We start from the raw sequence: 24,613 nt of genomic DNA, 5'->3' as shown, positions 1-24,613 counted from the left end.
ACGTGCACATTTGTACAAATAACCCTTTTCTTTTCTGGGTTGGTTAGGCAAGTCACTGGTTTTCAAAGCGGCATAATGCATAAACTTGCCCGACGTAACAAGTTATAGAATTCATCAGTCATGTTCCAAAAGAGATGAACTTGCATAGACCAGGGTCCCGTTTCATAAAACTTGTGACAAATACCACATTTCTTTGACAAATTTGCTCCTAGCCAATCAGATGCAAAGATTTCCGTGGCTTATAACAACTATGACAACTTGTCACTGATAACTAGTATTATGAAACGGGGCCCAGGTACATTTGTAACTAGAATGGTCTATCAATTAACACATGGGGAAGCATCCATTTCATTGTTTAGCATTGAAATAAAAAAATCAATGCTCTGTCTGTTAATATTAAAGTTTGGTTTAGCTCTATGCCCACTTCCAAGGCATGTAATATTGCCAGATACCAGGCTTTGTTGAACACTTAGATGCTGTCAGGTAGATGTGTTTGCCTGCACCATTTGTAAGGAGTACTTGACTAGGTAATTGTTACATCACAGATGCTTAATATCTTGGTGAATGTAAAAACCAACATGCCTGTTTAATAGTACAAATGACCTTTTTCTGCTCATGTGCAAAAGTGGAACTCGAAACTGGCTCATTGCTTCTGATTTGGAATAATACTGCCAGTGGGGCTAAGTGAATCATGTTTTGTGTAACTGCATGTAGAGCAACATATTCGAGGTTGTGAATTTAATGATGAAATGGTATACCACTGTGTTGTCTCAACTCTCCAGTCTCAGATAAGATTTTGATAGTTGATCAAATAGTGCACATGAAACCCCCTCATTAGATGACGAACAAATGGGAGAATGTAAACAATGACTCATTTGTTTGTACTGTGTATCTTCCCCATCTGTATGTTCCGGTTTTACAACAAAGTGGCGTGGCGGCAGATGTGTTTGCATTTTTAATGGTGATGTTTATCAGTTGACAACATGTAAGCCAGGCTACATGTATGTCACTCTGGAATATCTAAATTGTTGGAATTGTAACATTATTGAAATTATCCGGTTAGTGACACCCCCCCCCCCCCCCCCCCTCCAGCCTTAGTACTGTGTAACCCCTAATTACCCTTCAAGCATATAGGTATAATATAACACATTGACCTGTAGATGTTATATTCTAACAGAATGTCTGATTATTAACCAACAGTCATCCTTGTATCAAAATATAAAAACTATCACAAGAGCTTTACTCTGATATGAATAGTGGTTTGAAGATGATAATGCAAGCCCGCAAAATCGAACAGGTGTGCACAACAGGAATGTTGGTGGTGGAGTACATGTACACCACTAAAATCAGATGTTGCTTTGCAAAATCACATGACTTTAATACTGCCATTGCTGATTTAAGTTACAAAGAAGTATCCCCCAGAGATAGGATTATTTTGATCAAAATTGGCACAATGAATGTAACATATTGGTGAAAATTGTGGAGAAGTCGGTATGTGCAGTCAGCATCCAAAAAAGAAAAAGAAAAAAAGATTTATCCTTTCTCAGTCACAGTGCACAGCTACAAGTTCCTTTTATTCTGCAGACTCCAAAGAGAGAGAAAAAAAAATGAATGAAGTGTAATATTTTTTCATTCATAGGCAAGAAAATAAAAAAGCTCCCCCCCCCCCATTATTCTGGGTTTGTTTGTGTTGTTTTGTCTTTAACCTATTAAATGTTTACAAGAGCTAATGAGTACTGTGCTAGTGGTGTTCGCTATTAAAGTTGTGCAAATTACGTGGCTTTTGTCTAGTGGCTCTTTGGATACCATGATATAGTTTGAAGACACTGACATTTGCTGTAGGTATATCATCAGCTCTGTATTGTTTGTTTAGATTTTAAGAATTTTCCCCGTTTTCGCTGCCTGCCTGTATATTTATTAGGTTCTAGTAAGATCTTCATTCAATGCAATAGAATGTTTGGTGAAATTAGAAACGTGAACCTTAGCTCCTTTTCATCTCTCTCTCTCTCTCTGTTGTATCGGTACTGCTTGTAAGATATTTCATCAGAGAATGAGGGACATATTTTGACTGACTGCGGCTTTCGTATCATGTGGTGATGTATCGTTTTGATGAGATTTGAATGTAATACATGTGTGGACACCCTCGACCTTTGACATTTGTGACCTTTTGGATGGTATGACCTTTATCCAAACTTTGTACGTAATATTTTGTTCAGTACTTCAATTTCCATGTGGAAAAAAAAAAGAGAGAAATCTAGTGAGAGAAAATATAATTAAAATCAATATAATATGCTGAGATTTGTGGCGTTGTGTGTTATTATTTGTATCCCATGTTCAAATACCTGAGTGTGTTACATTATCTTGTGTGTATATTACAAGCTTCCTTTCACCCTTTATTAGTCCATGGGCCAGGCCAGATATTGGTACCACCTGAGGTGGCAAAACCTTTTTGGCGTCATTTTGTTTGTCGGGCATAGATATGCTTATCAAGCTATGATAGCATTTCCAAATGAGTAGCTTAGTCATAATAAATGAATTTTAAACCAAATTGGTCTCGTCGTTATATCCCTGTACATCTGAATCGAGACCAACCGCTATACAAAGAAGAGCACTGTCTTCTGTATGTTCAAATAAAGACCAAGAGCACCACGTTTACAACAGAACACCTGTGGACATACAGAAGACAGTGCTCTTCTTTGTATAGCGGTTAGTTTCGATTCAGAAGTATAGGGATATATATAAAAACGAGACCAAATTGGTTAAAAATTCATTTATTATGACTAAGCTACTCATTTGGAAATGCTATCATAGCTTGATAAGCATATCTATGCCCGACAAACAAAATAAACCAAAAAGGTTTTGCCACCTCAGGTGGTACCAATAACCCATTTTTCGGGTCTTGGCCCATGGACTATATGACCTATTAAACCATTCACAGGTTTTCTTCATGAAAACTACTACAAGGAGAATGAAAGCCATATATGTGAATTGCAGGAATGCAGCAATATTAGTACAACACACCAGCAAAGTTTGAGGAAATTCAATCCTTTCAGAAGTTGTAATATTTTCTTTCCTTTAGAAAGCACGGGAAATAATATTATATGTAACAAGTATGTCAACAACACGAGGAGGGAGCATGTACTACTCATAAAATTGTACACATACGTGTCAGAAACTGTTGTAGTCCAGCGATAGCAGCACTAAAACTTTAAATGCATAAACTTTTCAACAGATAAAATTTCCTCAAACTTTGCTGATCAATGTGTTCTACTATTAAAATATTGGTGAATTTGCTCAATTGACATATTGGGTAACATTCCCCTTTAACATATATTGCAAATGTTTCCATGACGTTGTCCATGTGTCCACGTGTTCCACTCGTCCAAGTCCACACAAAGTGACGGCGACTGTACATTAAACAGAACGGATAGAGGACAAGAATGCAAAATTGTGGTGTACAATGAATATATATTTCATACAAGTACTCTTGCAATGCATTTAACAAATATAACAAATCAATGTCATCAGAATACACTTGAAATGTGAATATCTAAACCGTTGTAAAGATGAAAAAGTAGACTTCCATGAATACAAAGTTGCTCTCTAACATAAAGCGTTGTACAACTGCCATTCACTGACATACACATTGTTGACAGGAAATCTTGAACAGACGTAATTCAAAGGTTGCACAGCATTGTGGGTAGACTGGATGGAGTTCCTCACAGCTTCAAAATTGTTCATTTTTTTTCTTTGGAAGACTAACATGTATTTTAGCGCGATATTTCAAAGGGAAATAACAAAGGAAATAATCTTTTAAAATATTTTATGGCTTTATAATCACATTTCCGGTGGCAAAACTACCACAAGGTTGCATTAGTGGGAAGAGTTCTGATTATTGACACATTGATTATGCATCATGGTGCTAAATACATGTACTAGCTTTGATAAAAAGTGATTGTGCATAAGGCTGTGCACTTCCCAATTCTACTGGGCTCGTGGACAAATTATGCATAATCATACAACATATTCATATCACTTTGATATTTTGTTGTAAAAGATACAAGAGAAGTGGATGAGGAACTGCTAGCTGGTGACAATTTTGTGCATATATCAACATCAACCTGAGTTAACTTTATTTCATAGATGCAGTGTAAAAAACACAAAGGGCAACTATGTTATTACTTGAAGTGCATCTACTTGTTAGTGCACTTTTTCTTTTCTTTTCCTTTTTTGTTTAAGTTGCAATGCAGGGAGATGCTACTAGTACACAGTAACAGTAAATTTGTGGCCACAAAGGTAGTCTATAGTGACAGGACATTTTCCGACATAAATTTTGGTAGCAGAAGAGAAAAAAGTTCTGTTCTCCAGCATGTTCAGATCTTTAAAGAAATGGATATCGCTGTATTTTTCAGGCCTAATATAGCAAGTCACTTTTCATAATTTCTAATCCAGCTTATGAGCACTGCATGGCAGACTCAAGAAACATTCAAATCACACAAAATGAAATCGCCAGATGAACATTTTGGTGTCAAAAGTGCTTATAATCAACTTTTTTTTTGTTAAAGTTCCAACGAATTGTTCAAAACTCAAGGATCCTCTTACTACAATTATAAATACAGTACATTTGACAATCAAACATTGGTACATATGCAAAGTATACATATTAACACATTCTCAATTGAGTTCACGTTGTATACTATGTAACCATAACATATTGACGAGTTAATACACAAATCAAGTCTGCCTAATGTATCAAAGGTACAAAAAAAAAACAACAAAAAACTCTGTGATCGCCTTGGTACAAAACTGTACATCATACATTAGTAACTGCTATCGAGCATATCCTGCTATTTATACATAGAATAGCTTCTATAAAAAGCAACAACACTCATGGACCTGTATGTTCTGTATGGAAGAAGGTCATATACATTTCAATACACCTGACCTCCCTTTTCCCATTGAATAATTTTTTCTTGGGGAAAAACAAAGAAGAACAACTCACAAATTTGACAATAAAGGAGATCAAAACTCCTACTCTCAACTTCCCCTCCCCCCCCCCCTTAGAAAAAAAAAAAGAGTAGCAGAACCACAAACCTACACTTACAAACATTGACTGGATGTTGACGACAAATACAATGTACGAGACAAATCTTCATAAAGCAGTTTTAACGCAACAAAGCATTACATACACCTAACAATGTATTCACAGTCATCATCTATCACAGTACCGTATACAAGTCTGGTCAACTTGATGGTTTTCCGGCTTTAATATGAGTTTTAAAGCCTGCAATTGGTCAAAACTGGTCCCGTGTTCTTTGTGGAGCCATGTCGTTACCAAAGTGTGCTCACACACAGTACCCATGATTGTTAACTACCCTTTATTTGGCTTGCTTTCATTATGATGTCTGAACGTATGGTACACGCTAACCGTCTAACGCGTAATACGCTGAGTAACGACATGGTGTCCAATTTAGCAGTTGCCCAGACTCTCTTTAAAGGGATCATACAGTTTTGGTTGAGACCTAATTTCAGGTTTCTAACATTTTTGGTGAGATAATGAGAAACCCCTTATGAAATATGAAAAAGCATGTAATTCTATGAGGAATTCAACGTTTATTTGATCAAAATTGGTTTTGAAATGGCTGAGATATCCAAAAAAGAGCGATTCTAATAAAGTGTGGGACCCACACTTTATTACGATCGCTTTGTTTTACTTTGTTTTTGGATGTTTCATTCAGTCCAAACCCGATTTTCATCAAATAAACTTTGAATTCCTCTTAAAATGGTATGCTCTGTACTATATCATAAGTGTTTTCTTGGTATCTCGCAAAAAGTTAAAAGCCCAATTCTCATCTCCACCAATACTGTACTATCCCTTTAATACAGCACTGATCTATCAGTGTCAACATCACCATATACAACAGTTCTCTCATAATATTGTATGGTATTTGTGGATGATGAATGCATTTTGTCATTCTCCTAATTTCAAACCAAAGCCCTGATATGATTTGTGAAAAATGAATCAACAGGTATGGATTGAAGACTAGAAACAACAGTCTGCACAATGATTCTAGCAACAGCAACAGTAACAATAACCAGAGTAATAGTGACGACCGATATCAATTACAAAATCAATGGTAAAGACGGTATTAACAACCACCTCTATATCTTTATGATTGTTGTAAATTTACTAGACTAGCAATATTGTCATCATTGTCGTTAATATTTAATAGTAACATTATTATTGTTAGTGTCACTGTTATTATGACTACTATCATCGATTATCATTTCCATCATCATCAATACAATTATCGATGATCATGTTTTTTCGAAGATGCGATCAACAACAAAAAGTACAAAAAGTACATTGCTACATTTCTGAAAATGTGAGGCTCTATGTCATCATCTTTGTTCAGTGTAATTTGTTTTGGGAATTTCAAAATAATGATTTCTTTGCTCAAGGACCACAATGAATTCCACAAATCTATACATGGAGCTGTTGATTTATGTACTACAGGATATGAAATTATGAAAATCGTCTGGAATGCCCCTTTAAGGCATTACTACAGAGGTGACAAGAAATGGGGGGGGGGGTGAGGGGGTGAGGGGGTGTCCCCTACACAATGCTGACACCTGTACACTAAAGTCACCTAACCTATCCATCAGGCACACCGCAGTCTTCATTAGCTTCCACTGAGATTGGAATGACAAATTATTCTTCGGTTGAAAGTCGCCCCGCTTATTCTGGAGACAAGGTGCCAGGAAAAACAAGGTGAGTCTTTCAAATACAACCTCAGACACATTATAATACAGAGAAGACACAGACAAACACTGTGTGTACATGTATGTGTGTGTAGGACGAACTGATAATCTAGAGAACACAATAAAAAAAAACAAAAAAAAAACAAACAAACAAATGCACTCCTTTGACTGAAGGTAGATTCAACTTTGACCAAAGTTTACTTGCCATGCCTGTACAAACATATAAAGATACATGGCATTTATAGTGAGATTGCTTGAACACTGAATACAAATTGCAAGCACTGTATACGAGAACAGCATGTTGCTAGATGCAAACTTGCCAACGGGATTACACCCTCGATTGATCAAATTTGGCGGCTTACTGATTGAATACTTCAATTTTGCTTGTCAAAAAACCTTTGTGGAAGACATAAAAATGGCGAACTTTTCCTCGATGTGGTGGGAATATCTTGAAGGCAGCTGTTGAAACAAAGCAAAAGACCCTTGATAAATGTGATGCCAGCAATAATACAGTGCACTCCCGTTACAACGAACACGGTTATAACGAAATTTCGTTATAACGAAGTAAAACTTCTGGTCCAAAAATTAACACCATTAAAGTCTATGGTACAAAATTCGCTTATAACGAACACGGTTATAACGAAATTTTTGTTATAACGAAGTCTTTTCCGAGCGCCACTGACAAAGAAAAACAAAAGAAATGTGCTACGTTATAACGAAATGCGAATTGATTTCGAAAATACGTAGCGGAACAAGCATTTATAGCGTCTCTGCACGGGCGAATGCTTCACATCACTGTGTGTTCGCTCCTTGTGTCACGCACAGTTTCTGAGGGGAACTTCATTTAATATTCTAATACAATAATCCAATCCCATTTCACATAGCTTTCCAGTGTATGATGACTATTCAGCAAATAGATATGCGTGGATTTCTTGTTTTCGTTATATATTGTATTTGTTCAGTTATAACAAAATTTCGTTATAACGAAAGAAAACTGCCGGTCCCGAGCATTTCGTTATAACGGGAGTGCACTGTAGTAACACCCACAGATAATGTGTACATTTCAAGATGAGTAGGCTATTTTGTCTGATGATTTCATATGCATCGTCCTCCTCATAATGTAAGAAAGTGCAGGAGTGTGTCGGACATTGACAAATAACCCTGCGGCGTGTAGAATGCATAGCTTGCATTTCAAGGTAGACAACATTTTCTCTACCCCATCAAACTGCTGTGATCATTACATTGCTGAATGGCGTTTCATATTACAGTAACTACATATTACAGTACTTGCTGGCATCCTCCCTGTACATTTTTTTTTTCTTTCTGATGATTCCTGGATCTTTTGCATACATTTATAGCTTAAATAGCTAGCAGTCCACGCAATTATGAAAATGTGACATAACCACTGGCAAAATGTCGGGCAGGTGTCTCGTACAATAAACAAATAACAAAGTGGACATTATGGCCCGAATTCACGAAGGTAGTACATCATGGACAATTTGTATGGAGCGCCAAGTGTCGCATGGCCTATTTCATCACGAAATGATCATTGCCGTCATCATTGTCGACAAAATGACTGATTTCGTAACGAAATAGGTCATGCGACACTTGGCGCTCCATACATATTGTCCATGGTTTAAACCATGGTTTCAATTGTACCAACTTCGTGAATTTGGGCCTATGAGATCAAACACACAGCTAGCTTAGTTTTTAGTGAAATGGAATGATAGTATTACTGAGATTACAAACATGTCACAAAGATATACAAACATGCAAGTCACAAAGCATTGCATGCATCAACCAACATTCCAGTTTTCCCCCACTCAAGATATCAACATGGACTAAATAAAGACAACAAAAGACTAAAACAAAACAACCAACTAACAAACAGAAACACACTAGGAGGAACAGAAAGTCTGGTTAAAGTTGAGGCTTCGTCTATGGCTGAGTATCTTACACTCAAGACCCAACCCAACCACAGTGTCATCATTATAATGCATCCTAAAACCAGATATTATTGACAAATAATAATAATACTACTAATACTGCTACTACTACTAATAATGATAATAATAACAATAATAATAATAATAATAATAATAATAATAATAATAATAATAATAATAATAATAATAATAATAATAATAATAATAATAATAATAATAATAATGATAATAATAATAACACTGATAATGATAAGGATAATTTGCACTTTATACACAGCGCATAAAATCTGGGAGACTATGGGCTTAACAATTTCCTATCTATGTCAGAAAACATACACTAATTTTTCAAAGCTTTTACTAAATTGCTTTATAGTATCTGTCTCAGCCCTAAATTTGTCTGGCAACCTATTCCACAAAATCGATGCTGCAACAGCAAAAGAACAATCCCCATATGAACGGGTAGCTGAAACTGGTTGAGTTATAAAATTACAAGCAGAATTTTTTGAGTTATTAAACACAGAATTTTCAAGAAATACCCTATGGAGTAAGCACAGATAAATGGAACAAGGCTCTGATAGTTCGGCATTTTTCTTGAGTTTCGTAATGATAGAAATGTAAAATAAGTCGTTGCAGTATTTCAACATACCTTTCAGTCGAGAGTACTGGCATATATTGTACTTCATATCAAATGACATGGGTGCCTTATACTACAAAAGTTGTACACATTCACAAGTTGAATGCCACACTGAGCACATCATGACAAATGATGCACAAAAACTGGTGAAGTGAAACATGCCACGGCAAATTTACTAACAGCACTTATTTCATATGACTTCAGTGATTAGTTTTATCCTTGGAAAAGCAGATGACTGGTTTGATATCTCACATTTAAAAATCAAATTACTAATTTCATCTTTCTACTTCAGATGACAGTGCTCAGTAACTGGCTCTTTTATACCTAAAGTAAACTTTCCAGTTTTGTGGGAAAAAGAAAGTGTAATAGTCTCCAAAAGAAACAAATACATAGAATGTGTAGGAAGTTATTTGATGAAATGAACATTGTTTGAAACGCATCACTAAACTACAACTTCATTTTCTCGTTTTGAATTGTACGATTTGGAACTATTTTACATTGACAAGCAATTCACAATACTACATATAGATATATGAATATAGGTGTATATGTATATATTATGCAAAACTGACTGGAATATACAAAGAACACAATTTGGCAAGATTTCTAGACCACTGAGTACCAAAGTATATAAAATAAAGTCACAAACAGAATGGATTAAATATGCAGCTATATGACGTAAGCAAATATAATATCTGATATTATCAATTCTCTGAAATATCATATTCTTAAGTGATGCAAAGCAATATTGAAAAAAAAATATATAATTTTTTTATTCTCTGTGTATAGTTAAGTGACAATCTGTACAAAGTGTGATAATCTGTACAAAGTGTGATACAAAACATTTTCAGTGCACCTTGCATTTAGTTATCACTGGTCCAAACTGGAAGCATAATCAAGTCACAAGCGAATACAAAACAAAACATATCACATTTATTGGGCCCATTCACTCACAAGTGGTTATTGGTTTTTAGAACTGCAATGTAAAAATTCATTTTGTTCACCTTTGTTGAAGCAGTGCCCAAAACATTGAATTTGGTTGTAAGCAAAGCACTTTAAGTACCTGAGCCCAGCAGCCTTAATAACGGCCTGAGTGTGATTCCAGGCACCCTCACATCAGACCTAGGTCTAGGGTAGCAAGTCGCATCATGGATTTTGAAAAGATATTGCAATTTGTCTCTTTTTGTGTGTGTGTGTGCCATTTACACACAACATGTCAGGCAAATTATCATGAAGATTTCAAAAACACTATCAAGACAGACCGGCTTATGTACTTTGCAGATTGCAATAGTGTGGAGTTTTCTTTTTCTGTGTTTGCACAAAAGACTTATCTTTGTTCACATCGCATCGCAAAAATCTATTATAAAAAATCAGTAATTTCAGTTGTGTGTGAACAGGCCCATTGGTCAAGTACGGCCACATCGACTGCTGTGTGGAACAAACCAATGTTGGCTTCGAGTTGCAAGGTAGGCTGTCTTAATGATTGCCATCTGTATTCATTTATGTGTGACATTTGACACATATAAAATTCATCAAGTGCATGGCATGCTTAGATGATTCTCCTGACAAATTTGATTGTGGGTGGAAGGTGGGGAGCGTACTGGGAGAGTAGAATTTGAGATTAAAACCCAACTAATGTCAACCTCAAGCATATTTCACTCTCTAGTGCAGTCTATGATTTTTTGTTCTTCCTTTTCTTTCACGTCCTTTTCATAGATACTATGATCACTCCCTGTAGATCTATGAATCATTTGATGAATTCTCTTCAGTAAGAGTGATAATAATGATAATCTCTTTACTTTAAACACATGTATGTACCTCTGTTGGGGCGACAAAACCTCGTATCTCAAAATTGTCAAATACTCAGGGGAGTGAAAAAACACATGTGGCATCCAAAGCACTATAACAAATGGGATGGCCTTTCCTTTGACATGCCATGGTGGCTTCATTTTTGGGATAAGACAGCTAGGATTTGGACAAAATCTCACTCGACGAATTATTTGATAATCAAACCCCCCAAAATAATTTTCACTAAAATTTGAGATACAAGGTCTTGTCATCCCTGCAACTTTATATCTTATGTAGAAACAATGTGAGACATGGAACAACATAATGATACAGATGTTGAACAAGCAAACAATGCATAGCTTCTCTATCTACTCATGCATACTCCATTTGGTTCAGTGACAGACACACTCTTCTGCTCAAATTGGAAATCAGAGAGCTAGATCACTTGCACTTTTACTTGGTCACAAATTTGGTTGTTGCCAACGTAATCTTTGTGGTTACACATTTTTCGGCATTTTGCCCGGGAATGTACCACGCTCGCTGACTTGATAAATGTTCTGACCGCTTTTAATATGCATGTCAAACCAGAGGTCATTTTGTCAAGGCACTCGTTCAGGTTGACCACCACTGAAATCAGGCATGCACAAAACTTGGTTCTGAATCGACTAAACGGCCAATTGCATGTATACAGTAAATCATATTAGCATTAAAATAATTTAAAGTCTCTCTGAACAGTTGATGGTTCTGTATCATGTAAATTGAAAACAAAGCTTTGGCCACACATGAGCATGAAAATGAGACTTGGAATACAGAAGAAAAATCTTTGGCCATTACTGATTGACACTTGAATACAAAGTGATATAAAGGGAATCATAAGGCATCAATTGGAATACAATACTGTGCCTCTTTCTTAGCTGCTTGTGAGTTTCTTTCCACAGCGACCCATGAAAACTCCAGGCTGTCGCTCTGGGGCTACGAATGGCGTGTCGAGTACAGAGAATCCATTCCTCCATCGAGTTTAATAAAAATCTTGGCGTAGTATGGGGGTACGTTTAGACGTAGATCCCGTCCGGGTTCTCAGAACTCGGTGCTTGGCTGAAGAGATCTTGTGCTTGTGAGTTTCTTTCCACAGCGACCCAAGGAAACTCCAGGCTGTCGCTTTGGGGCTACGAATGGTGCGTCGAGTACAGAGAATCCATTCTTCCATCGAGTTTAATAAAAGTCTTGGCGTAGTATGGGGGAACGTTTAGACATAGATCCCGTCCGGGTTCTCAGAACTCGGCGCTTCGCTGAAGAGATCCCGTGGACTACGCAGCTTTCTGGCAGTCACACCTACACACAGGGAGAGGTAGAAATTGCGGTTCTGCATTAGCATTGTTACTTACATGCCGTACACGTGTATGCGCTGTTATTTTCACAAGGGTTTGATTTTCGAGAATTTTGCAAATCACAGTTGGATCCCGAACTTAACAACATGCGAAAGTATTGCGATTGCCAATGTGCTAGGGTAAAATAGCATTTACTGTAGCATCGGTGTCAATTCACGAAAACAACATTTTGCAAAAGTGTCTGTGAGCTCCTCATTCGTGAAAATATCTTTACATGAAAATAACAGCTTATCAAAGACAGTAGACTGCTCACAACAACAAAATAGGATCTAAATGAAAAGAACTATATCACTGGCGGTGGTATAGTACTAGAGAGGGTAATCACAACAATCACAACAGCGCTACAATGTAGCAAAGCTATTCTATATGGAAGGCTCTCGTTCACTCTTTGTATGCTGTGAGTGCTGATTGGCAAAGAAAACATCATAGCATTGTACACACTGTCCAAAGTCCCTGGCACTCAAAAGGGTTTAACATGCATCCCAATTAAAGGACAAGTTCACCTTCATAAACATAAGGATTGAGAGAATGCAACAATATTAGTAGAACACATCAGTGAAAGTTTGAGGAAAATTGGACAATCGATGCAAAAGTTATGAATTTTTAAAATTTTTGTGTTTGAACCGCTGGATGAGGAGACTACTACAGCTTGTGAGTCATATGCGTACAACAGTATAAAGAAAATGTAAAGAAAATTCAACATATTTTCACTTTTTTCGCATAATAAAAGAGCACTTGATTTGCTTCTTTCTAAAGGCACGGGGAATAATATTACCCATAACATACGTCGGTAACGAGTCAGGGGAATGTGTACTTTTTTCAAAAGATGAAATTTTGTGAAATTCTCTTTATATTTTCCTTATATTGTTGTACGCATGTGACATCTAAGTTATTCATACACTGCAGTAGTCTTCTCATCCAGCGGTTACTGCACAAAAACTTCAAAAATTCATAACTTTAGAACGGATTGTCCGATTTTCCTCAAACTTTCAATGATGTGTCCTTCTAATACTGCTACATTCTCTCAATCCTTATGTTTATGAAGGTGAACTTGTCCTTTAAATTCTAGATTGGTCATCAGTGTTCGAATAACACTAAAATTGTGATCTCACTGGCAGGAAATTGTACATTAAAAATTCATGCAATGTAAGAAAAACATCATGCAATGCTAATGCATATAATATAATTCCAGGCTCTTTTTTACATGATAGGTACTGAACTTTGATACTGCCAGGATCTGAATTCAAAGTTGAAATCAATAGATGAAGTGTTTCTTTCTTCTTCTTTTTTGCCATTGAGAAGATAAGCTACACAAAAAATAGTTAAAAAGTAATTATATTCTGACTTATGAGCCTTGATTGATATAGAGTACTTGTGTATAGAATTTTCCTTCACCTTCTTACCCATTGATTACAACATGTTTTAATTAAAAAAAAAATGCCTCTATTTTGACATTCTTATCACTGTTTGTAATCTGACACCAAACAGCAGGGTTGACCTGGAAAATGTCAGCACCAGCACACCAGCAATACTCAAGGGAAGATAGTCATGATCAGAATTCATGGGACTCTGCACGTATGCGAAAATGTCGTAAAAATTGTCAAAGTGGTAAATTTTGTCTCCACCCTGACCCCTATAAAAGTTACAGACGAGCTATAAAGCACAGGCGTCAAAATTTTCAGCTGAAGATAATTTTGGTTTTAGTCAGTTACCCATCATGGGGGGGGGGGGGGGGGGGGGGGGGGGGGATGCCGTATCCCCCATTAGATATCTTGCAGGAAAGATTAAAGTCTAAACTGTGGAGGTTTTCCTTGTAGCTGTCAGAAGTATCAGCTATAGATCCATATTTTGGCAGTATGACTAAATAACCCAAACACGGCTCTCACTTTATAAGTGAAAATTTGTTTGTGAAAGTTTTTCCACATACGGTTGAGCACACTGCAGAACAAATTTTGTGAATGGTCAATTTAAGCTCAATGCTAACATGGTAGCTTAAGGTTCTGGCAGAACATGCTCCGGTAAAAGGTAACTAGTCCACAATAAGACAGCAAATTCACTCATGCTACAGGACAAGCCAAATAAGTTAACAATCACATCCTCACAATATAATACCAACCTTGAGATAAAAGATGATACATTATATTACATACTACAGACAAACAATTTGCTCATTAAAGTTGCTGACATTCTACCGTTGAGTTGTTTTTATTGCAACTGATTGACTGATTTACGTCAAAGTAGGGGAATTTGTCAAACAGTTCAAACGATTTGCTTGCTTTTAATATCATGCAAATGTCATTTCGTGGAAAAGATACAAAATAATACTGCATATAAAGGGCAAACAGTTTGCTTAATTTTGATATCATGCTAGTTTCATTTCGTCCAAAAGGCACAAAAATTTCCACTTTTACAAGATGTCTTTCAAAAGGTCTCACCTGGACTAAGGGGGCCTCCACTCTTTGGTATCACAGATGGCACCTTCTTCTCCCCTCCTCTACCTCCCTCCTTTCCCTCCTCTTTCTTCTCCTCCACCTGTTTCTTCTTCTTCTTCTCTTCCTCCTTCCTTCTCTCCTCTTTGAGTCGCCTCTCCTCGGCTTCTTTCTCCTTGCGCTCCGCCTCAGACTTTCTACGCTTCTCTTCTGCAAGGCACTTCTCGGTGGCCTCTCTCTTCTTCCGCTCCTCCTCCTCCCGCAACTTCCTCTTCCGTTCCGCCTCCTCCTCCTCTGCCTCCCTTCTCTGTTCCTCCGCCTCCGCCCTCTTCATGGCTTCCTCCTGCTCCTGCTCCATCTCCTCGTCAACCTTCTGGATGTCTGCCTCTAGCGACGTGGTTTGGGCCTCTTTCTCCTCCAGCAGCCGCTCCACCTCCAGGATGTTCCTGCTCACTTCCTCCAGACTCTCGGTGTATCCTTCCAGTTCCTTCTGGAAGACAGTCAGCTCCACCTGCACTGCCTGCATGCAAAGAGTTGGAAGGATTAAGGTTTGTATCAGCAAAGGAGAAAGAGGGATCGGATGTGTCCAGCTTCAGACCCTTCCAGAGTCTTGGATTAACTAATGCCAGTCCTGACACTAAATGGACAAGCTGGTCAAAGTTAGTCATTTTATGGTGGAGAGTGACTCCGCCCAGCGAAAGGCACGATATCTGAGGATCATTTAAAAAACAGAGAAAAAGGTCTCTTGCTCCTCGTCAATCAAACCAAACTACCTTTGCACCTCTTTCCCGATCTCTCTTAGGGATGAACTGAACTATGAAAAGAGAGCAAAGTTTAACCATCTGACCTGTTGCCTTCCAAGTAAGGGGAATCCCCAAGGGTTAAATGACTGGCACATCTCAGTCTGAGGAGCAAAGGGTTTACAATCCACACCAGGTTTAAGTTGGCTTTGATATTAAAATGAAGTGAAATCAGACAACAACAAAAAAATACCAGGTTCATCAAGATCAGACCTTATCTAACTTTGGAAATTTTGGGATTTCAAATCATCACAAACTTTCACAATATAACAGTGATTTAATATGTGACCAAAAAAAAAATAGTCTCATTAGGACATAGAAAAAAAGGACATTTGGGGGAGCTGAAACTGCCAAATAATTGACTGAAACATGATTTTCACATGATATTATTCAATACAATGGGAGAGTTGGGATGGGATAATGCCATCATATCTTCCAATATGTATGCATGTGTGGTTGCTACCAGTAGTATCAACATTTAGTGAAAAGCATGTGAAACTGTAAAATTCTGCATCATTTTCGGTGATCAAATTTCACTGACCTTTCTTCAACTTTGTCCATCTGAATTTAGACCCAAATGTCACGTTGGTCACAGTTTGGAGCTGCACTTTTAAGTCTCAATCATGCCTCATCGATAACATCCAAGATATAATGCCATATTTTGTTAGAAAAGTTCATGGGTACATATGCGCACCTCCTCCCCATTCACTCTTGGTCAGTGCATCCTCCTGCTCCAAGAAGGGATAGCTGCACTCTTTGAGGCAAAGTTCACCATTTCTTGCGGTATTCTCTACTGCACCGCTGGGAGTGATTACCACAACTTTCCCCTTAGGGGGACTTTAAACTCTCTTTACAACTGACCAAATCTTAACACTCAACTGTGGTTCACAGAATGCCACAACAAAGTGCAAGGGGTACTGGATACACATCATAAATTTCTCTTTTCTTAAGTTTGCTTTCAACTTGCAAGCAGCGCTACCATGCCAGTGGGCAGAAAGCTATTAACCCGTTCCTTCCGCTATTCTCTAATTACCTTCAGTGTCCCCAAATGAGATTCTTTTTGCCCGTTGACAGAAAATGGACAGGTTGGTAATCCACCTGTGCGAAAGCAGTCAAGCGGTACATGCATCCCCTCCCCATGGTCAACTACATGTGCCCTTGAACAATAGAAGTATCGATTGGGTGTATGATGTATCGATGGATCGATGTATGAATAGAGCGTGCGCTAATGGGCTCACAGACTCTTTTGTTCTACACAAATCAGGCACCAGAATGCGATGACTGGGGTCAGTGAACGCAGATATCTACTGTGATCAGCTTTCTTCGCTAATGTACATGTTCATACGAGTTTTGTAGCAGAGCAAGGGCAAACTAAATCGGAATAAAGGTAAAAAATACTGTGATTTACGAATTCTTCTAACAGAAAGAGAACAAGTGCTGATAGAATAAACTCTAACCTTTTGATCAAACCCATTTTGGGGGACTTTATAGCACAAAAAAGCATGAATTTAGGCCAAGAAAGCAGACACTCTTGTCTATATCTTGGGAACCTGGTATACCAGGTTCCCGTAAGGAACAGGTTAAAAGAAAGCTTGATTCCCTGATCTTGTAAACTGCCAAATACAAAATGACATGTGCCTGTTTAAGCCTCCTTACACTGCTTTGCTCTTCAATGGCCTGGCATGTTGGAGTGCTTTCTTAGCCGATAAGCAACGCTGTCTGGCAAAGTGCTAATGAATGGAGATTACCTAATCCCCGATCCCCTTTTAATCTGTATCGTGCCACCATGGCCTTTCTGCTCCACTGGGATAAATTGCTACACCTGAGCGAGCTTGGAAACTTGACCACTGGGTCAAGATTGACTGGATTTAAAGTGAATACTGATAGAAAAGCCTGTCAGGTCAAGTGCCTGGATATATTATATAGCTTGTTAACCCTTTCTGTGCCAGAGAGTGGACATTGCTATGGAGTTTTTCCTTTGCCAATACTCACTCAGAGCACACACAAAGGGTTAACTGGACCAGACTCTCACCCAAATATTTGGACATGTTGGAAAAATATGTTTCGTTACTATTCAGTAGCAGAATTATATTTTCAAACTGAATCCTGCAAGGGCAATAGATATTGACTTCCCCTTTTCCACTGATGCTTGTTAACAATAACTCTTTCAACAAGTTCATGTATCAGTGAAGCCGTAAACTGTGTCATGTACACAAGATTAGTTGATACTTTTGGGAACAATATTTCATTTTCTTCATTAGACCTACCCCCACCCCACCCCCACCCCCCAAAAAAGGGACAAGAAGATTAACCTGCAAACAAAACTGCAAAGTGTGAAGTGTAATGAGCCAATTTTCTTATGAATGACCACCAATAATGATCTGATAATGAGGCTCTTATATTAAGGTCATAGGAAAAAAACCTGTACAACAAAAATCAAAGTCTCCAATGTACATCACAATGACACGTGGAAACTTACCACAAAAACCCAACGTGGGGGAGCAGTTAAAAACTTTTTCGCTTGCATACCTGCAAATCTTTCTTTGCCTGTTTGTCGCCCTCTATCCTGATCCGCTCCTCTTCCTCCCGAATCTGGTCATGGATCTTCTTGATCTCGCCCTGCTTCTCTTCCGTCTGTTTCCGACACACCTCCACTTTCTCCTTCAACGAAGCCACCTGCCCAGAACCAGGCAAGAATCAAATGCAAGCCACATTGAGCCAGATATCTTACAAGAGGAAATTTTTGTGCTTTTTACCCCGCGTTCACATTGTCCCCCGCGCCGCGGGGACAGCCTCAAGAGATCTTATCCTTTTTTACGACTGACCGTTCACATTGGTATCTCATCTGTCCCCGAGCTGTGGGGGCAATTGGGGCTTGGGGCGAGCTCTGCCAGGCACAGCGCATGCGCACATTTGATGACCACAGCTGGACGCTATCAATTTCGCCCCAAGGTCACTCTCCCCTCCAAATCTTGTCCCCGTACCCGACTTGATTCGCGGGGACGAGGGGACAAGTCCCAGCGAGCGTTCACATTATGGTTTTGGAGGAGAAAGTCCCACAGCTCGGGACTTTCCCCGCGGCGGGGGGGGGGGGGGGGGGGGGGGGGGACAATGTGAACGCAGGATTACACAACATAAAACTAGTGCAACAATAAAGGCAATATAAATAAATTTTACACTACATGCATGGCTTGACATCAGCTGCGGTTAGGGGGCCAGGCAGGTCACAGCCAGATGAGGTTGGGCCACCAAATTTTAAAAAGGATATCTATTGATCAGGTTATTACGATTCAAAACTGATCGTTATGTTTCCTTATTTCCAGCCAATACATAATTTCCATTTTGATCTTGAAAGCCAAATTTCCAATCATTGAAGATTTTCAAGTGGCTTGATAACAGAGGAAAAAAAGTTAGCGTTAAGCCCTGTCATGTGATATTACTTTATATCTTTTATCTCAATGCACATCTTGTAGAGGTAGGATTTTTATGTTATTTGAACACTAAATTTGAATTTCCAGGAAGATGATCATCATTATTCAATGTACAGTCACTATGAATGACTCCTAAAGTTAAGGGTCATACAAGCAACATTAAAGTACTTCTGTGTTTTTAGCTTCAGCGATACAGAGGTCACACTACAGATACATCAAACATGAATGGGGAATACAAATTTGCTGAATTCACTCACCTCTTTCTTGAGTTTGTCGCACAGTTGCTGCTCGATGTCAAGCTCGTTCTCCCAGAATTCCATTTCTTTCAGGGTGCCCTTGTTCCGTTTGACGGCCTGCTGGAACTCAATGATCTGGTCCTCAATCTGGTCTATCTTAGGGTCCTTCTCGAAGGCCTGGAGGGAGAGGATGGCCTCCTCAATGCTCCCCAGCTGCGACTTCTGCTTCTCGATGCGTTCCTTCTGGACGTTGACGATCTGGTTGAGCTCACTGATCTTCTCCTGCTCTTTCTTCCTCCTTTGCTCCTCCTCTTTCTTCCGGGAGAGTTCCCGCTGGCGTCGCGCCTCTAGGATCTTGGCCTTCTCCATCTCGATCCGTTCCTTCCGTGCCTTCTCTTTCTTCTCCAACTCCTCCATCCTCAGCTGTTCAATCTGTCGCTGCTTCTCCAGCTCCTTCACTCGTTGCGCCTCCCGCTGCCTGGCCTCCTCTTCCAACCTGACTTTTTCTTTCTCCAACTCCTGCTGCCTCTCCTCTTCTTTCCTCTTTGCCTCTTCCTCCAGCCGCCGTTTTTCCTTCTCGATCTCCTTTTGCTTTTCAAGCTCTTTTTCCCTCTGCTCTTTCCGCCTCTGTACTTCCAAGGCAGCGAGTCTCGCCTTTTCTCTCTCCAGAGCTGCTTGCCTCTCCATCTCTCGCTTCTGTTCTTCTTCCTTCTGCTTTTTTATCTCCTTCTGCATACTCATCTCTTTGAGTCTCAGTTCTTCTTGTATCCTAGCCTTTTCGCTTTCTATCTCCTTCTGTCTCTCTGCCTCCTTCAGGCGCTCCTCTTCCCTCTGCCTTTCGATTTCCCACTGGCGCTCCAGCTCCCGTTTCTCCGCCTCTTTCTTGAGCCGCTCGATTTCCATCTGTCTCTGTTTCTCCTTTTCCACTTCTCGCTGCTTCTCCTCTTCTCTCTGTCTCTCCAGCTCCTTTCTCCGCTCCTCCTCCCTCCTCTTCTCTTCTTCCATTGCTTTGGCTTCCTGGCGCAGCCGTTCCCGCTCTTCCTCCCACGCCTTCTCCCTCTCCTGAGCTGCCAACCGCTCCATCTCTCTTCTCTTCTCCATTTCTTTTCGCTTGTCCTCCTCTCTCTGTCTTTCCAGCTCAGTCCGCCTTGCCTGCTCTCTTAATCTGGCGATTTCTTCCTCTTTCCTTCCCTGCTCCTCCTCCTGCTTCTTCTGCAGTCTCTCAATCTCTAATTTCTTCTCCGTTTCCATCTGTTTTTCCTTCTCTGCTTTCATAACGTCTTCTTTCCATTTTTGTATTTCATGTACCTGCTGGTGCTGTTGCAAATGCGGCTGCTTCTGAAGTTCAACGCTTTGTTTCCTGATCTCCATTCCATAATTTTCCTTGCGTCCCACTTCTCTAGACTTCGCTTCTTCCTTCCATCTCTCTCTCTTCCTCTGCCGTTCCTTCTCCAGTTCAAGTTCTTGGAGTCTTTCACTTTCTCTTCTTTGTTCCATCAACCTCACCCGCTCCACCTCCTTCATCTTTTCCTCTTCCAGCTCCTTCTGCCGATCTGCATCACCACCAACTCTATTCACCTCCTCAGCCGGACTCCGGAAGACACCTTCCCTCCCGAGGTCAAAGCTCAACGCGTGGTTGGCAGCGACTCCGTGCGGGTCGTCCCGATTGTCCAGGTCAAAGTCCGCTAGGGTCATGAAACGTTCGTCGGGGCTGGAAAGGTTGTAGCTGTTCACAGAGGAAGGGCGGCTGCTGTGAGGGGTGAGACCCTTTTTGCGGAGGAAGAACCGGACGTTGCCTGCCAGCGGACCCCACTTCTCCAGGGCATGGTAGGGACTCTCATGGGGATGCAGGAGCCGCTCGCTCTTGGGGGACCTCTCCACCAGGTTGAAGCGGCCCACCTGGCCGGTGGACTGGGCAAGAGCCACCACTACCTCCTGACAGGTGGTACCCTCTGTGATCCCGCAAACCACACGAGGGACCCCGTCCACCCACACTTTGAACTCCATCATGGTTGGAAGCCGGTGAGAGCTACGGTGTCATCTCGCCATGGTTACTGCACCAGGACAGGGCTACACTGGCATTCCTCACACACCTGCAGTGATGGGGAAAAAAAAGACAAACTTGAATTGATGTAATACTCACCCAGCTTTTGACAACATTACATGTTCTTGTTTATAATTTCAATAAATACATGGTATAATACTTGTGTACAGTAAATCATGAACACATGATATTCTGATTTTGTGGAACTGTCTGTTTGTTGTTTGAAAAAGGGAAATTCAAAGAAATCATTATCATGAATGTTTTTGAAACCCATACATGAAAAAGGGTAATTAGAATAGGATAACATACATGAAAGAATACCACCATCTGTTTCAAAAGAAGCTAAATACTGTGCATTTCAATTTTTACACTCACTTTAGACTCAATTAACCAAGCTTACAATCTGACAAGCTTAGATGGAAAATATAAATTTACACAAACAAAGCTGTTCAGATGAACATCATCAAATGCATAGAAATGGTCACAGGAGAAACTTGTTGCATACATTGATTAAATTCTACTGAATCTTCACATCCAATGAACATACATGTATAAAAGTTTCATAAGCTTGATGCAGATGCTGCGTATATATCTCAAAGCTCTACAAACCCTCCAACCTCACCCCCCCCCCAAATCTTAAGCCTGTTCAATCCAAATCTTTTTTTCCACAACCAAACCATCAAGTATAATACAACATAAATCTTTTAAAATATGACCGAGGCTGCATTTCAAAATCAACTTTCCCATGTTTGAAATGTGCTTCAATGTCCACTATCATACTGAATTTGCAAACGCCTTTCAGTTCACATTTCTTGAGTTGCTGCGTTTATCAACTCTGTCCTTCAAGTCAATTGGGAGAACTTGTCGCTGTGCAGCTCCATTGCACCACCAAGGATCGGAGCGGAGATCTACGTGTTTAGTTGGCAGTGATTGGTGTGAGCAGGTCCGAGCCATTTTGGATTTTAACGCATATTATCAAAACCAAAACAACTTTCTGTTATCAACTCCATAGAAATGCATTTCTGGCTCAAATGCTTTTGTGATCACATTTTTTTCTGCATTTCATGTGTTTCTTACCCCATAATCAAAACAGCTTTGCACATCAACTGTCCATAACTCCCTCAAAATTAATTGTGTGGAAACCTTAATTCTATAGGATTCACAAACACACACACACAAATTAAAAAACACAATCAGAGGTCTCTAAGGGCAAAACGAAGTCTGGAACAAATCTTACAACTTACTGTCTCGTCTAGACACCAACCTCTGAGAGTGCATCTTACAATTTGGAGCACAATATCATTGCAACACACATTCTCATGTGGGTCTACCAATATTTGTAAAGTTCTCTAAAAAGTTCATAAACTTGCTTTGAAAGCCACAGGGATCATGAAACGTGGCAAGCATTCTCCATTAATTCTCATTCAAAAGGAATCTTGTGACATTTGTACCAATAACACTCGAACTAACAGGCACTGACAGCATTCCAAATCTTCACACATTGATTGTGAATCACATGACTGCAACTTTTGATAGTCACACAAAATCCAACCAGAGTTTTGCAGAGAGATTTTGAAGATTCAGAATAGTCACAAAATTGACCAAATACAGTAAAACCCTGTACAGTTTTAATGTAGGCCTACATTAATGTACAGCCACTTTCAGATGTACTGTTAGTAAACAATAAAGTACAGTTTGTAGTACCAGTAAAGGAAAAGCCATACACCATTATCACATTGATCATCGTACATGACATGTACAGTGTACCCCGCCCCTTCCATTTCTCGTACTCTATTGTGCAGCTCTGCAAAAACAACATGATGACCAATGCAAACATCTGTGTTTATCAAAAATATACATTATAGTCCACAATAGAATGACATGACAAAAACATGCACAGGCACAGAGAATTTCATCAATACACATCAGGCACTTCATAGTCACTTCATCCCAAATTCATGTACAGGGTAGTTCTACAACCTGCTACAGTACAAATACGGGCCAACTTGTTTTCAATACCATAGTTTGACATTGTGGTCACGCTGTGTGGTAGTGAATACAATCTGTACATCATGCTCACCTCATTTCTTCATTCAACTTATTTCCTTTTCACACTGTACAGCAAGAGAAAGAGATAATTATGTAGCAAACATCACAATCAAACCAGAATTGAAGCAATTACCAAAATTGCAGAGCCACCACTGGATATGACAGACACTTTGGCAATACAGGATACAAATTCAGTGATACCGCACTCTACAAAAATAGAAAACATCCCTGGCTATGTGGAGGCGCGTGAGTAGCCTGTTCCTCTCAAGCACTATTATCTGCAGCGAACGCCTACGGCTGTTTACGAGGCAGTTTTAAAAACACTGCTTTGCTTTCTTTGACATTCCATCTATTGACAGGAACAAATACACTGTACCCATCTCAATGGGGAGATTGGCTTCAGTGGGCATCCTCTAGTCTATACCCCAAACTTTTCTTTTTTCAAAGTTCATGGTTTACTAAGAGATTACAACATGTGTGGGCATCACACTAACTCTATCATCAGCTTGTAGAGTTTATTATACTACAGATGGCTCTATCACAAGGTATAGTGTTCCGATATTACTCCAACTGAGAGAGATAAAATTGTAAACTTCTAACTCTGCTATTCTGTCACTGCTCCACTCGACGATGTGGCGAGACAGATTTGCACAGGCTGGAAACAAGCCTACAGCTGACAGAGCTCTGATCAGATTAGTATCTTTAAAGCACTCCTTCTTGAATCCTGTAGACAAATAATCTCCAACCTGGCTGCATTGTAGAACCAGAGCTAGCAAAAGACTGATCTCGGTCTACAAGTAAATAAGTTCTGTAAGGGATGAAGCCGCCTTCTCCATCCAGTCAGTATATAGGGAGGTGGCTGTGGGTCACTTGATGAGAATCTCCACAATCCACAAATGTCAGTCTGAGGACAGGTTACCCCTTTACATGAACCATACAGTGAGTGATCCCCCTCAAGATCATCAAACTGTACAACCAAATTTGTCTCAATAGGCCCGTTCACAAACAACGAAAATCGAAATTTCAATCGCGATCCAAATTTCAATTTTTTTTTCGACCGTTCATACACAGGGAAAAATCGCACTTCGCAGCAAGGAAAGAACGAT

General features: G+C 39.5%; 1 protein-coding gene across 1 annotated transcript; it reads right to left on the bottom strand.

The window, feature by feature from the left end:
* Positions 1-11,500: 11,500 nt before the first annotated feature.
* LOC139738994 (uncharacterized) lies at positions 11,501-21,484 on the bottom strand. Its single transcript, XM_071649610.1, has 4 exons — positions 19,436-21,484; positions 18,277-18,423; positions 14,960-15,467; positions 11,501-12,462 (listed from the first exon to the last, which is right to left on the bottom strand). The coding sequence occupies exons 1-4, from the start codon at positions 21,422-21,424 to the stop codon at positions 12,377-12,379; spliced, it is 2,730 nt and encodes a 909-aa protein (XP_071505711.1). The 5' UTR covers positions 21,425-21,484; the 3' UTR covers positions 11,501-12,376.
* Positions 21,485-24,613: the final 3,129 nt, after the last annotated feature.

Source organism: Diadema antillarum, unplaced genomic scaffold, assembly GCF_040938485.1.
Source record: "Diadema antillarum isolate AM-2024a unplaced genomic scaffold, OU_Dant_1.0 seq00000778_RagTag, whole genome shotgun sequence".
NCBI classification, from domain to species: domain Eukaryota; kingdom Metazoa; phylum Echinodermata; class Echinoidea; order Diadematoida; family Diadematidae; genus Diadema; species Diadema antillarum.
The sequence above is the reverse complement of the archived record's forward strand: the minus strand, read 5'-3'. Positions and strand labels throughout refer to the sequence as shown.